The following is a 13,795-nucleotide window of genomic DNA, read 5'->3' as shown; positions in this document are numbered from 1 at the left end:
TAGTCTTTTGTGTACTGAGGAAATCATCCAGCCCTTTTTTAAAAGCTGTTATAGTATCTGCCATTACTACCTCTTGTGGTAGTGTATTCCACAGTCTGACCGCTCTAACTGTAAAGAACCCTTTCCTATTTAGGTGTCGGAATCGCTTTTCTTCCACTCGCAGTGAGAAATGAGAAAGTGTTTTTGCATGCTCCAAAGCACCTGCAGTTAATTTGCATATAAAAATCAATGGCTTACTTCTACAAGAAATGTATTTACCCAAGTTAATATCCCCTATACAAATTTTTAGTTTTGGGTAGAAATTCCCCATAAGTTTCATTTAAAGGAATTGCTTTAAAAATAAAACACTTCTCGTTTGCTTCATTGGGGGAGGGGGGGGACACAGGAACCATGGGTTTGATTTTACCTGACACTAAGAATACATCTTAGAAAAAGAGCAGATTGCTCCCCGAATAGGTTACACCTGGGTAGCTGACACCCAGCTATTCAGTTTTCCTGAGTGTCATTCAGAGGAAGATATGGATCTGAATAGCAGACTTGTCATAGGTTAGTTCCTAAGCGAGCCAAGGCTTTTTTTTTTCCCTCTTTATGGATTTCAGAAGATGCAAACTGGCATGATCTTTTGTAGGATGGATAATGGAACAGTGACTCCACTCTGTTTCACCCCACAGACAGTTCAGCCTATAATTTTTAGCCTGTATCCCTCTCGTCTTTATGGCAGGACTGTGTGTATCTTGATGCAGTTGGTGATAAGGTACCTAGGCTGGTTTGGTTCTTTTGACTCCTGCCTCTCCTCCATAGCATGGCGCAATTGCACGAGCAGGAAATGGATCACAGACTCTCCGACACCTAGCCACTGGATCAGGCTCTTCAGGACGTGTCCCTTGCTGCAGCCCTACTTTGCTCTTTTTCTCCTGTTTTTCTCCCCTGTGGTCGTTGTAGCGTCCTTGTGTTTGGGTGGTGGTCAGGCACTTTCTAATGCTCTCTTTGGGCCGCTTGTGTCCCAGCATTTCACTGCAGTCCCACATCACTCCAAGTCTCTTCAATTCATCAGTAATAACTGCCACATTAGTATCTCAGTACTGGGAAAGTCTTCACTAAATACAGATTTTAACTCTGAATTTAGAATTTTGATTATGACAGATAAATTAGCTTCTTTCTTTGTCAGAATTGATCAAAGATATGATACATTTTTAATTATGGACATGCCTCTAATTGTGGCGGCAAGAGTGACTGCCTTCCTCAGCTACTTTTTTTTTCTCCATTTTACTTTTGCAATAGTAGATGCGAGTGGGTCACACTCACACTACTGGCTGAATTAGTTTATATATCTTAGACCATTGATCAGATACATCAGGATCAACACTCTGAGCCCTAGAGTCGGGTCACCTCATATTGGCTTTACAGTCCGATCTTATTTCAAGTGGGCTTAATTTTTTTTCATGTGGTCCCCAGATTTTTTGCCTTTTGAGGCTGTATTCACACTCAGTAGCGCAACACGTTATATGCATTGATTATTGTAGCCTCCTTTTGAAAAAGCTAGTTTTGTACTTTGGTTTATCCCTTATGAGATCTTGGTTCATATATATATATATATATATATATATATATATATATATATATATATATATATATATATATATATATATATATAATATATATATATACACACACACACAGTGCCTACAAGTAGTATTCAACCCCCTGCAGGTTTACACATTCGGAATTAACTTGGCATTGTGACATTTGGACTGTAGATCAGCCTGGAAGTGTGTAATGCACTGCAGCAAACAAGAATGTTATTCCTTTTTATTTATTTTTTTTTTTAAATTGTGAAAAGTTTATTCAGAGGGTCATTTATTATTCAACCCCTCAAACCACCAGAATTCTGTTTGGTTCCCCTAAAGTATTAAGAAGTATTTCAGGCACAAAGAACAATGAGCTTCACATGTTTGGATTAATTATCTCTTTTTCCAGCCTTTTCTGACTAATTAAGACCCTCCCCAAACTTGTGAACAGCACTCATACTTGGTCAACATGGGAAAGACAAAGGAGCATTCCAAGGCCATCAGAGACAAGATCGTGGAGGGTCACAAGGCTGGCAAGGGGTACAAAACCCTTTCCAAGGAGTTGGCCCTACCTGTCTCCACTGTTGGGAGCATCATCCGGAAGTGGAAGGCTTATGGAACTACTGTTAGCCTTCCACGGCCTGGACAGCCTTTGAAAGTTTCCACCCGTGCCGAGGCCAGGCTTGTCCGAAGAGTCAAGGCTAACCCAAGGACAACAAGGAAGGAGCTCCGGGAAGATCTCATGGCAGTGGGGACATTGGTTTCAGTCAATACAATAAGTAACGTACTCCACCGCAATGGTCTCCGTTCAAGACGAGCCCGTAAGGTACCTTTACTTTCAAAGCGTCATGTCAAGGCTCGTCTACAGTTTGCTCATGATCACTTGGAGGACTCTGAGACAGACTGGTTCAAGGTTCTCTGGTCTGATGAGACCAAGATCGAGATCTTTGGCGCGAACCACACACGTGACGTATGGAGACTGGATGGCACTGCATACGACCCCAAGAATACCATCCCTACAGTCAAGCATGGTGGTGGCAGCATCATGCTGTGGGGCTGTTTCTCAGCCAAGGGGCCTGGCCATCTGGTCCGCATCCATGGGAAGATGGATAGCACGGCCTACCATGAGATTTTGGCCAAGAACCTGCGCTCCTCCATCAAGGATCTTAAGATGGGTCGTCATTTCATCTTCCAACAAGACAACAACCCAAAGCACACAGCCAAGAAAATTAAGGCCTGGTTCAAGAGGGAAAAAATCAAGGTGTTGCAGTGGCCTAGTCGGTCTCCTGACCTTAACCCAATAGAAAACTTGTGGAAGGAGCTCAAGATTAAAGTCCACATGAGACACCCAAAAAACCTACATAACTTGGAGAAGATCTGCATGGAGGAGTGGGCCAAGATAACTCCAGAGACCTGTGGCGGCCTGATCAGGTCTTATAAAAGACGATTATTAGCTGTAATTGCAAACAAGGGTTATTCCACAAAATATTTAAAGCTAGGGGTTGAATAATAATTGACCCACACTTTTATGTTGAAAATTTATTAAAATTTAACTGAGCAACATAACTTGTTGGTTTGTAAGATTTATGCATCTGTTAATAAATCCTGCTCTTGTTTGAAGTTTGCAGGCTCTAACTTATTTGCATCTTATCAAACCTGCAGGGAGTTGAAGACTACTTGTAGGCACTAATATATATATATACACTCAGTGTTTTTCCTACAGTCGTTCATGGCTGGTTTAAAGAATACTAAAAACAAACAAAGTATAACCAGGGTACCTCAAGCGCTAGACCAAAAACAATTAATTAACCATAAAATAAATAAATTGAATTAATAATTAATTAATAAATCAGCCAAATCAACAAACACAGTGTGCATGTACTATGTAAGTGCACACTTAGTGGAAAGGTAGAGGGAGTTGTACAGAGGGGTTTGAGGTAGTTATAGCTGAAAGATAATTATAAATTGGACCCTAGGGGATATATCTTTCCCTTATCTGTGTCCTATCTAACAATGGGGCTTTAAGCACCCTAAATTTGTGGTGCCTCTATTCCACGGTGGCTCACCCTCACTGCTCCTATCTACCTTGATGTGTATCCACCACCAAGATCCCAAAAAGTGCAAGGTGCTATAAAATCAGCACAAAAGTTCCAAACGCAACATTAAATAGTTAAGCTATATTGTTTGGGAGACTAAATAGCAATATAGTTAACTCTCCAAATTACTAAAGCCCACCTTTGGACTAAAGTTGATATCCAGGGATCGGTGCCAACAGTACCCCCTCTTCTTAATTACAGAATAAATTGAAGAGATGCAGTATTAATATTATGACCATCATATTGATATTTTTCTGATACCAGTAGATGTTTAAAACTGTATTAATAACCAACGCTATTAGATATATTTAGAAATAAGGGGGTGCATTGGGGTATAAGATAGATGAACCATCCCCAATGATGTAATTAGGTATCCTGTTAGTTGGTAGTCCTCCTGGACTACATTGGAGTAGTCAGATGTCAGTGTTCTCCCAATATTTTATGACTCATAGCAGTATTGTGCCTGATGTTGTATAAATATACTTATCGTTCACCCAACGCGTTGCCCCCCCCCCTTATTGTTGGGGTTCATCAGGGGCTAAGAACCAGATATAGCTGGGGGCAAAATTGTCAAACTGTGTAACCTAAGATTACTTCTATGCCCGGTCACAGTGTCCTGTAGGGCCCATTCGTTTGAATAGAGTAGGTTGATGACTCCTTGCTAATGCTGCATTAGCAAGTTTAGCAAGGAGTCATCAACCTCCTCTATTAACACTAACTGAATAGCTGGGTATTGGCTACCCAAGTGTAGCATACTGGGAAGCTGGTCAGTGTCTTGACATTTGATTATTTCCTTCCTATTCTTTATTTCCTCCTGTTCTTGTTTTGTCTATACCTCCTGTGTCTGTGTTTGGGTTTCCCCCAGTCTGTCTTTCGGTGTGGGATTTACAACTCGAGCCCCGGACCTTTCCTTGTCCCAGACCTCTTCACCTTCGAAAGTACCTCTGGGATAAGAGACAGTTAGGGCCCCCTAGCCTGAGGGACAGTTTAGGAGCCCCTATTCTTAGTTACTACGTTGCCCTTGTGACAACTTGTGATTCATTGCCGTCTGTTTGCTGCCCTTGCATATGTTCGTACAAATATATATAATATGCATATTTGTATAAATGCATCAGTATTGCAAAATACAAATTCAGTTTCATAAATTTGACAATACATGTACAATCAAGTTTAGAGAATATTTGTTAGTGATGCATATCATTAATCATTATCTATTTTACTCATAGCACTATAAATTTCATAGCACTTTTCAGACATGATCATTACTCTCGCCATTGGTGCTCACAATCTAAATTCCCTATCAGTATGTCTTTGGAGTGCAGAAGAACCAGGAGGTAACCCACACAAACACGGGAAAGAACATGCTCCTTGCAGATGTTTTTCTTGGTGGGATTTGAACCCAGTACTGCAGAGCCACCATGCTGCCCTATTCTGCAATAGTCAGATAACGTAGATAATCCATATGAGAAGGGCCTTGTCCGAAGTGATAATCTTACTAATGACTATATACAAATATGGTCTTCACTGTTCTTTACATGCATTTTGGCTTTAGTGCCAAAATATCAATATAATTTAGTAACTCAAGACAACTTTTAGAAATATGTTCTTCCTTAAATTTTCAGGTGAATTGAGTAAGGTTAAAGTATATGGAAAATGGCATAATGTTCCACGGAAGCAGGTGACGTTTGGTGATGAAGGATTAACCTATACATTTTCTGGCATCACATTGTCTCCAAAACCTTGGCTTCCTGTTCTGGATCTTATAAGGGAGCGAGTACGAATGGCCACAGGACACAGTTTCAACTTTGTCCTTATTAACAGGTAACGTTGAACTAAATATGTATATTTGTGTGATAGGAGACTTTGCTGCAGCTTTTTAACCCACATCATGCCTCATTTGTGACTGTTTCTCTTTTCAAATCTGCTGCAAATTCTGCATATAAAGTAGATCATGGCTGTAAGTTAATGTGAATGCAAGGTACTGCCGAGAACGAGTCTAATGACCGGATCTATTGGTGTCTTACATATCTATGATGCTGTAAGGTTGAATGATTAGACCCAAGGTCAAGCCAGAAATTGCGGCCATACTGTAGACATGAGGTTATTGTTGTATATTTAAATATTTAATATTTGTTAAATGGTTAATATTCCATTATTATAATATGTACTTATATATATTTTGTTATAGATATAAAGATGGTAATGATCACATTGGTGACCACAGAGATGACGAAAAGGAGTTGCATCCTCAAAGTCCCATTGCTTCTGTGTCATTTGGTGCATGTAGGGATTTTATTTTCAGACACAAGGACTGTAGAAGCAAAAATTCAGTGCGACAGATTGAACCTGTGACGCTGGAGCTCGAGCATGGCAGCTTGCTTATGATGAACTTCCCAACCAATGTTTATTGGTACCACAGCCTCCCAGTCAGAAGAAAAGTACTTGCTCCCAGAGTTAATCTAACATTTCGAAAAATTAAACCACAAAAACTGATCTGACCTGTCATCTACAATAGCAAATCATTTCAATATCAATCGACCTGGATGTTTAACCCAGCAAGGCAATGGGTCTGGGAACAATTGAATGTAAAATAGTTGTTCTTGACTCTATTTTACTCACATAAATTCATTGTTGTGAAGATAAAGTACAAATTGTGATGTTTTGCAGCTCGATGCTACACTATATATATTTTGCATAGTAATTTCTAGGCTTTTTTTAACCTCAATACAGAATTTTATTTCACCTTTTTCTTTAAAAAATAAATAAATAAAGTTGCTTTAAACCTCTCACACGTCTGTGTCACTGGTAGATCTTTGGTCCGTTTCCTCACGTACCGGAGACACGGGCACACGTAGACCAATTAAAATCAATGGGTCTCCGCACACGTGCGTGTTTTGCTATGGACCGTGTGTACGTGTGCCATTGTGCTCCACACATGGACATGTCCGTTTTCCTCCGGCATCACGGGTGTGACACGGCCCGCAAACGGACCACACGGAGGTGTTCCGTGTGACACGCACCGCAGAAAACACATGTGTCTGTGAAAAAAATAACATGTTTACTCACCTTCTCCAGCCCTGCTGTCTCTGCCATTGCTGTCACATGCTTCCGACCGCCACTCATTATGCTCATTGCATATTCACTTCACTGCGGCCGGAAGCAGCAGCAGCGGGGAGTCGGCAGGACCAGAGACCGAAGATCAGTACCACGGACAGCGAAGCCAGGGACAGGTGAGCAGAAAGTTCCCGTTCTCAGTGTGTTATCACGGAGAACACACGTGTTCCATAAACACGGGTCACGGAGGGCAATACGCACCTTTGACACGTCCGTGAAAAACGTGCGTGATATTCACGGACGTGTGAAAGAGGCCTTAGACTGGTTTCAGATGCCTAAATTCTAGCCACATTTTAGCATCAGTATTCTAATGCAACATGCAAACATTGGTTCTACTGACGGCAATTTTAATTGTAGATCCTCTTAAACGTTTTGAAAGTTAGAGACATGTCAAAAACCTTAAATCTGTTTGGGTACTGGAACAAAGACTTCCAGCAACTGCAAAAACAAAAAGGTGAGCACTGCAGATATAATTACTTCTCAAATTTCAAAGCATAAAGCATTACCATTAAAAATAATTGTCATCATAAGGGAAACTTCTTCAACAAAACATCTTTATTACCAATGATATTTAACAAATTAAAATTATTCTATATAGGTGAATAACAAGTCATTTAGTACAATTTTTCCAGGTAAGAATAAATATCTCTTATGTACACCTATATACAAGAAATGCAATTTATACATCAATATCTTTTGTGGCACTTTGTAAGGAATAAAATCACAATGTAGAACAAATTACCTGAATAATCAAGATTGATTGGCAGCGTCAGGGAAATATTTCTCATCTCTCGATCTTACATTTAAAGGGTAATAAATCAATCAGAAGAGTATTAAGTAATAGGACATTTACCTTTCGTGCATGTACTTAGTGAATAATTGGAAACATAGTTTTATTGGAAAGAATGAATATAACGGGTGATTTTACTTACTTTCCCAGTTATGTAACTGTACACGTCAAATCCCGTCTTTGGTACTTTTTATTACAGAAACTGGATACAGTTTATAGATGGGGAAGTTAACACAAATTAACCATGGTGCTGTATGTAGATAAGGGATAATGATAACTCTGCTTTAAAAGGGAACCTGACAACTGGTGCAGGCCACCCGATCTACAGGCCGCTTGTATCAGACACTGTTTGCATGATTTCAGCCACATATGTTTAACTCTAAAATGCTGTTTCAGAGAAAAACATGGACTAATAGCCACAGGAGACCAGTTTGATAGGCAGGTCCCCATGGTTTCTCTCTGCCCACTCCCCTTGTTACAGGTCCCTCTGCCTGTATAGAGAGACCTATCACTTCACTGCTGCGAGCGAGGTGAAGATGGCTATTACTGGTCTTCTGCGAACCAATCCAATGTTTTAGAGTTCAATATACATGTATGAAATTGGACAACCAGTGTCAGATCCACAGGTAACACGATATCAGCCGTTAGCATCCCTTTGTAATCGCAAACTCCTAATGCTAGAATTTTTTTTGTTTAAAGTGTGACTGGTCTTCACACTACCACCTATGCGAGGCTGGTGGAATTCATTTTGACAGCTTTCAAAAAGTTGGAATTTTGTATCCTCTAGATCAGGGGTCTAAAACACGTGGCCCCCGGTCCGCATGCAGTCCGCCAGTCTGATTTATGCGGCCCGCAGACACAGTGCAGAACACTTGATATTTGCCCTCCACTGCCTCCAGTCATTTAGCGGTCGCCAGCGGCACTTTCACATTGCAGCCGCGGCCAGCCGCACTTCCGCAGTGGAGATGCCGCCAGGGAGAAGCAATCAAAGGCGGCGTTCAATCAGATGTCAGGGCGAACCAATCGACGGCGGCATTCAACTCGAGCTCAGCAGCGCAACCCGAGCAGCGCTGACGTCAGCTGCTTTGCCGGCGGGTGCAGCAGAAGGAACAAGAGCATAGGGCACGTTAGAACGTTTGTGGTGTCTGTGTGTGTGTGTGTGTGTGTGTGTGTGTGTGTGTGGATGATGATGATGGCTGTGTGTGTGTGTTGTCTGATGATGATGATGATGAGTGTGTGTGTGTGTGTGTGTGTGATGATGGCTGTGTGTGTGTGGATGATGATGATGGCTGTGTGTGTGTGGATGATGATGATGGCTGTGTGTGCGTGTGTATGATGATGGCTGTGTGTGTGTGTCTGATGATGAGTGTGTGTGTGGATGATGATGGCTGTGTGTGTGTGTGATGATGGCTGTGTTTGTGGATGATGATGGCTGTGTGTGTGTGTGTATGATGATGGCTGTGTGTGTTGATGGTGATGATGATGGCTGTATGTGTGTGTGGATGATGATGATGGCTGTGTGTTGATGATGATGATGGCTGTATGTGTGCATGGATGATGATAATTGTGTATGTGTGTGTGGATGATGATGGCTGTGTGTTGATGGATGTGTGTGTTGATGGGGATGATGATTGTGTATGTGTGTGTGGATGATGATGGCTGTGTGTGTGTGGATGATGATGGCTGTGTGTGTGTGGATGATGATGATGGCTGTGTGTGTTGATGGGGATGATGATTGTGTATGTGTGTGTGGATGATGATGGCTGTGTGTGTGTGGATGATGATGGCTGTGTGTGTGTGGATGATGATGATGGCTGTGTGTGTTGATGGTGATGGCTGTATGAATGTGTGGATGATGATGGCTGTGTGTTGATGATGATGATAGCGGTGGTGGCTGTGTGTGACTGATGGTGGTGGCTGTGTGTGACTGGTGGTGGTGGCTGTGTGTGACTGGTGGTGGTGGCTGTGTGTGACTGGTGATGATGGTGGTGGTGGCTGTGTGCGACTGGTGGTAGTGGCTGTGTGTGACATGATGATGATGGCGGTGGTGGCTGTGTGTGACTGATGATGATGATGGCGGTAGTGGCTGTGTGTGACTGATGATGGTGATGGTGGCTGTGGGTGACTGATGATGATGATGTCGTTGGTGGCTGTGTGTGACTGGTGGTGGCTGTGGGTGACTGATTATGATGATGGCGGTGGTGGCTGTGTGTGACTGAGGATGAGGGTGGTGGTGGCTGTGTGCGACTGATGGTGGTGGTGACTGTGTGCGACTGATGATGGCGGTGGTGGCTGTGTGTGACTGATGATGATCGTGGTGTTGGCTGTTTGTGAGTGACGATGATGATGATGACGATGGCTGTGTATGATGATGATGTTGGCTGTGTGTGTGTGTGTGTGTTTGTATGATGATGATGGTGGCTGTGTGTGTATGATGATGATAAAAATGATTTTGATGATGGTGACTGGAAGACCGGAAAATGTTACTTTCGGTCTCAGCCTTCTTGTTGATCTGGACAGACGCTCATCTGTTCAGAGCGATGAAGCTGAGCTGACATTGACTTTGGACTGCGTCAGAGGGAAGCTTTTTTTTTTCTTTCTAAAAAAGATGGGAGTCCCTAAATGTGTTTTTTGTTTAATTTCTAATAAAAATATTTTTCTCTGTGTTGTATTTTTTTACTGTTTACTAGAAATTCATGGTGGTCACATCTAATTTGACATGACGCCATGAATTTCGAGTTTACTACCAGCTGAGAATACAAAGCTGGTATTAACCCCATTATTACCCAGCGTGCCACTGCCAACAGGGACGCTGGAAGAGCCAGGTAAAGCACCTGGAAATGGCGCTGTGATGAATGCGCCATTTCCAGGGGCGGTTGTGGGCTGCGATTTTCAGCATGGGGGGCCCAAACCACGCTGGGAATCCCAGCCCTCAGCTGTCCGGTTTTACCTGGCTGGTGATCAAAATATGTCGGAAGCCCACACTTTTTTTCATTATTTAATTAAAAAACAATTGGGCTTCCCTGTATTTTGATTGCCAGCTGGGGTAAAGCCAGGCAGCTGGGGTTGGCAGCCCGTAGCTGTCCGCTTTATCTGCGCTGAGAATCAAAAATACTGCGGAGCGCTATGTCATTTTTTTGTATGTATTTCTTTTTACACTACTATGTGTGACAGACCCAACAGCCACTCACGGATGCTGTGACAGAGAATGAGCGTCTGTGCTTGGCTGTTGGAATAACCTGTAATCTGCTTACACATTTTGATGCTGATGCCAGTCACCGATGCCCACTCTCTTTGACAAATAAATAATATAAAAAAATGACGTTTCGCTTCATGGTATTTTTGATTCTCAGCGCATACTAATGTAGCATTGTTATAATAGTTGAAATATTTGATTAACAATTATATTGTATTGTATTAAATTTGAAAGGAATGCGGCCCTCTGCCCTAAATTTTTTTTATGTGCGGCCCACTTACTCTGACGAGTTTGAGACCCCTGCTCTAGATACAAGTATTTTTTTTTTTTTTAAATACCAGCCATATAGGAATCTACATTATTTTTCCACCTGTCCGAATCAGAAATTAGAGCCACAGAAACTGCACATTACAGGGCAAACCTCACTGCATGTACACAAGTTAAATATATCCATACAGCACCATTTACTGGACAGAAGTCAGTATAGCCTCCGTTCTGCAGTATTCGTAGAAGTTTGTTTCTTTGGCTAAATGGAATAGTACAGCGAGCTGCTTTATTCCATATAGTGGCATCCTGTAAAAACCATAAACCGCATGGTGTGTATAAATATATATATATGTTTTATTTTTCCTTTAAACAATTGATTCTTATGGGTGAGCAATGCTATGGTATTAAGGAGGGGGCATGAGGCAGCAGACACACCAATCAAAGACAGGCATTATACTTTAAATTCATAAATTTAAGATTCAAGATTAAACACACAATGATGACAACAGTTTAAGAAATGTACGATTTATAATGTGTTCCCAATCCATCACATTTATTCTTCTAGCCGAACCTCACTTCCTTGAATTTGTGACTTAGGCCGAACGCGCTCGTAAAACAGCAGGTAAGCATTTGAAGAGAGAACCTCCTGTATATTTGCCCTGCGCACGGTATCATCAGAAACCCACAGCCACTGCTGACTCGGATGTTTAGGAGTTTTAGCAGCTGGAGGAGAACGTCGATAAGTAACAAAATGTCCCGAGTGCATATCTCCATGATGAACGATGACTGCCATAAGACGGAAAAGATAAGAACTGCAGAAAAAATAACAGAAAAACGCATGAAAGTCACTTCTACTATTCATATGTGTATGGACAATCATAAAAGTCTCCATTAAAGGGGTAGTAAAACAGATAAATCAAGAGAAGCGACTGTTTTAAAGCTGCAATATTCTTAGGACTACTTTTAGAGATATATCTGTTATAAAAGGGAGATCTCTGTGCCTTGGACAGAGACAGTCTGACAAAAGGTATGTGCAGGCAAATTGATCTTGGAGTGTCAGCAATATTGTCTTCAGGTAAAGTGATACTTTAATATATAGTACAAACACAATTCAGCTAGGATGATTTAGCTTTTGGATCATGAATTAGATATATGGTGGTGGAAAAGGGTGATAGATAAATCTCCTATAATACTTTGTTGCTGTTGTTTTCCAATTGTTATACATGTTCCTACTTTCCTTTAAAAGGAATGTGTAATCAGAAAATGGGCTATTGTTTACATTAGATTATTATACATCTCCGAACTATTTTCCCGCTACACTCCAACACGTAATCTCCGGTCCTCCCAAGATCTCCGTCTCTCCTCCTCTCTCATTCGCTCCTCATGCAACCACCTCCAAGACTTCTCCTGAGCATCCCCAGTCTTCTCGAATTCGCTGCCTCAACACGTCAGATTATCTGCTACACTTGTAAGCTTCAAATGCAACTTGAAAACTCATCTGTTCAGAGATGCCTGTAGTCTCCAATAACACTACAACCTCATCATCACCACCACAGCTACTGCCTCAACACCATGCCGGAACTGCTGACCAACACCCCACTTACTGTCTCCTCCCCAAAATCCTATAGAATGTAAGCCCGCAAGGGCAGGGACTCTTCCCTCTGTACCACTCTCTTTATTGTAACCTGTATATGTATTCTGTATGTAACCCCTTCTCATGTAGAGCACCATGGAATTACTGGTGCTCTATAAATAAATATTAATAATCTTTAAATTTATTTTTATTTTAACACTTTGTGATGAGCCATGTAAAAAAATGTAAAAAATCTTGCATTTTTCACATTTACAACTCAGTCCAATATCAGACTGCATAGTTCCTGTTCTGTGCATAGACATAACCTGCAATAGACTGACTGACACTGTATACAGCAGAGCCTGGACAATCCAAGTGAGGAAAAAAAGCATCCGCCAATGATCTTCATAAAAACCTTTTCTTTATTCCATGATTAAGAGCACTTCTGCTTGAAACGCATAGTCCGGCCAGAGTCTGTTTCAAATTTATGGAATAAATAAACTGAAGGTTTTTATGAAGATCATTGGTGGATGCTGGCTTTTTTTTTCTAAGGCCGCTTTTACATTTCAATTTTACCTGTCTTCAGTGGTCCCGTCGGAGCTTTCGTCTGAACACCCCCGCAAAATGTGTTTCGGACATATGCGCCGACAGGCCATTTACTATAATGGTGCAGACGGAGTCAGAGTATACTCTGTCTTGCACCATTTTCAGGCGCATAAGCTTTCTGCAGGCGGACACCAATCCCACTTTCTGATGGAACCACTGCACATAGGTAAAAACGAAATGTGAAAGCGGCCTAACTTGGATTAAACTGCTCAGAAGCTGGACTAAGTCTTTCCATGCTACGCGCCCTTTGATAAGTCCTGTTCCTCTATGATGAGCCAAGCTGCTTTTCTTTTTTTTTTTTTTTTCAAAAACGTTTTTTATTGATTTTTCAAATTTGTAAAAACATGACAAGTATCATTGCAAAAGAAGAACATTCGTCTGACAAAATGTGACATAGAGGAGGGTGATACCCCAATTTGGAGTTCCATGTTGCTGTTCAATTTAAGATAGTATACAGTAACATTAAACCAAAACAGAGGTAATGAAATATAATATACCATATGCAATACAATTCGTTAAATCTCTGTGTCGTCCCTGAATGATTTCAATTTTGCTAGCGTGCCTTGGTATTCCCAACCGTCTCGT

General features: G+C 41.4%; 2 protein-coding genes across 4 annotated transcripts in view; one reads left to right on the top strand and one right to left on the bottom strand.

Annotated features, from left to right (window-relative positions):
• Positions 1–6,366, top strand: part of ALKBH2 (alkB homolog 2, alpha-ketoglutarate dependent dioxygenase) — a 40,700-nt gene extending 34,334 nt beyond the window's left edge. The window contains exons 3-4 of the mRNA XM_075320033.1: positions 5,287–5,485; positions 5,853–6,366. Coding sequence (XP_075176148.1) covers positions 5,287–5,485; positions 5,853–6,162 — 509 coding nt within the window. The 3' untranslated portion in view covers positions 6,163–6,366. The remainder of the gene's footprint in view (positions 1–5,286; positions 5,486–5,852) is intronic.
• A 2,617-nt stretch (positions 6,367–8,983) lies between these two features.
• USP30 (ubiquitin specific peptidase 30) overlaps positions 8,984–13,795 on the bottom strand; it is a 55,824-nt gene continuing 51,012 nt past the window's right edge. For all 3 annotated transcript variants that reach the window (XM_075320028.1, XM_075320027.1, XM_075320029.1), the window contains one exon: positions 8,984–11,843. In XM_075320028.1, the coding sequence (XP_075176143.1) occupies positions 11,585–11,843 (259 nt within the window). In that variant the 3' untranslated portion in view covers positions 8,984–11,584. The remainder of the gene's footprint in view (positions 11,844–13,795) is intronic.

This window comes from Anomaloglossus baeobatrachus, chromosome 1 (genome assembly GCF_048569485.1).
Source record: "Anomaloglossus baeobatrachus isolate aAnoBae1 chromosome 1, aAnoBae1.hap1, whole genome shotgun sequence".
Taxonomy (NCBI): Eukaryota; Metazoa; Chordata; class Amphibia; order Anura; family Aromobatidae; genus Anomaloglossus; species Anomaloglossus baeobatrachus.
Note: the sequence above shows the minus strand (reverse complement) of the source record. Positions and strands in the feature narration are given on the sequence as shown.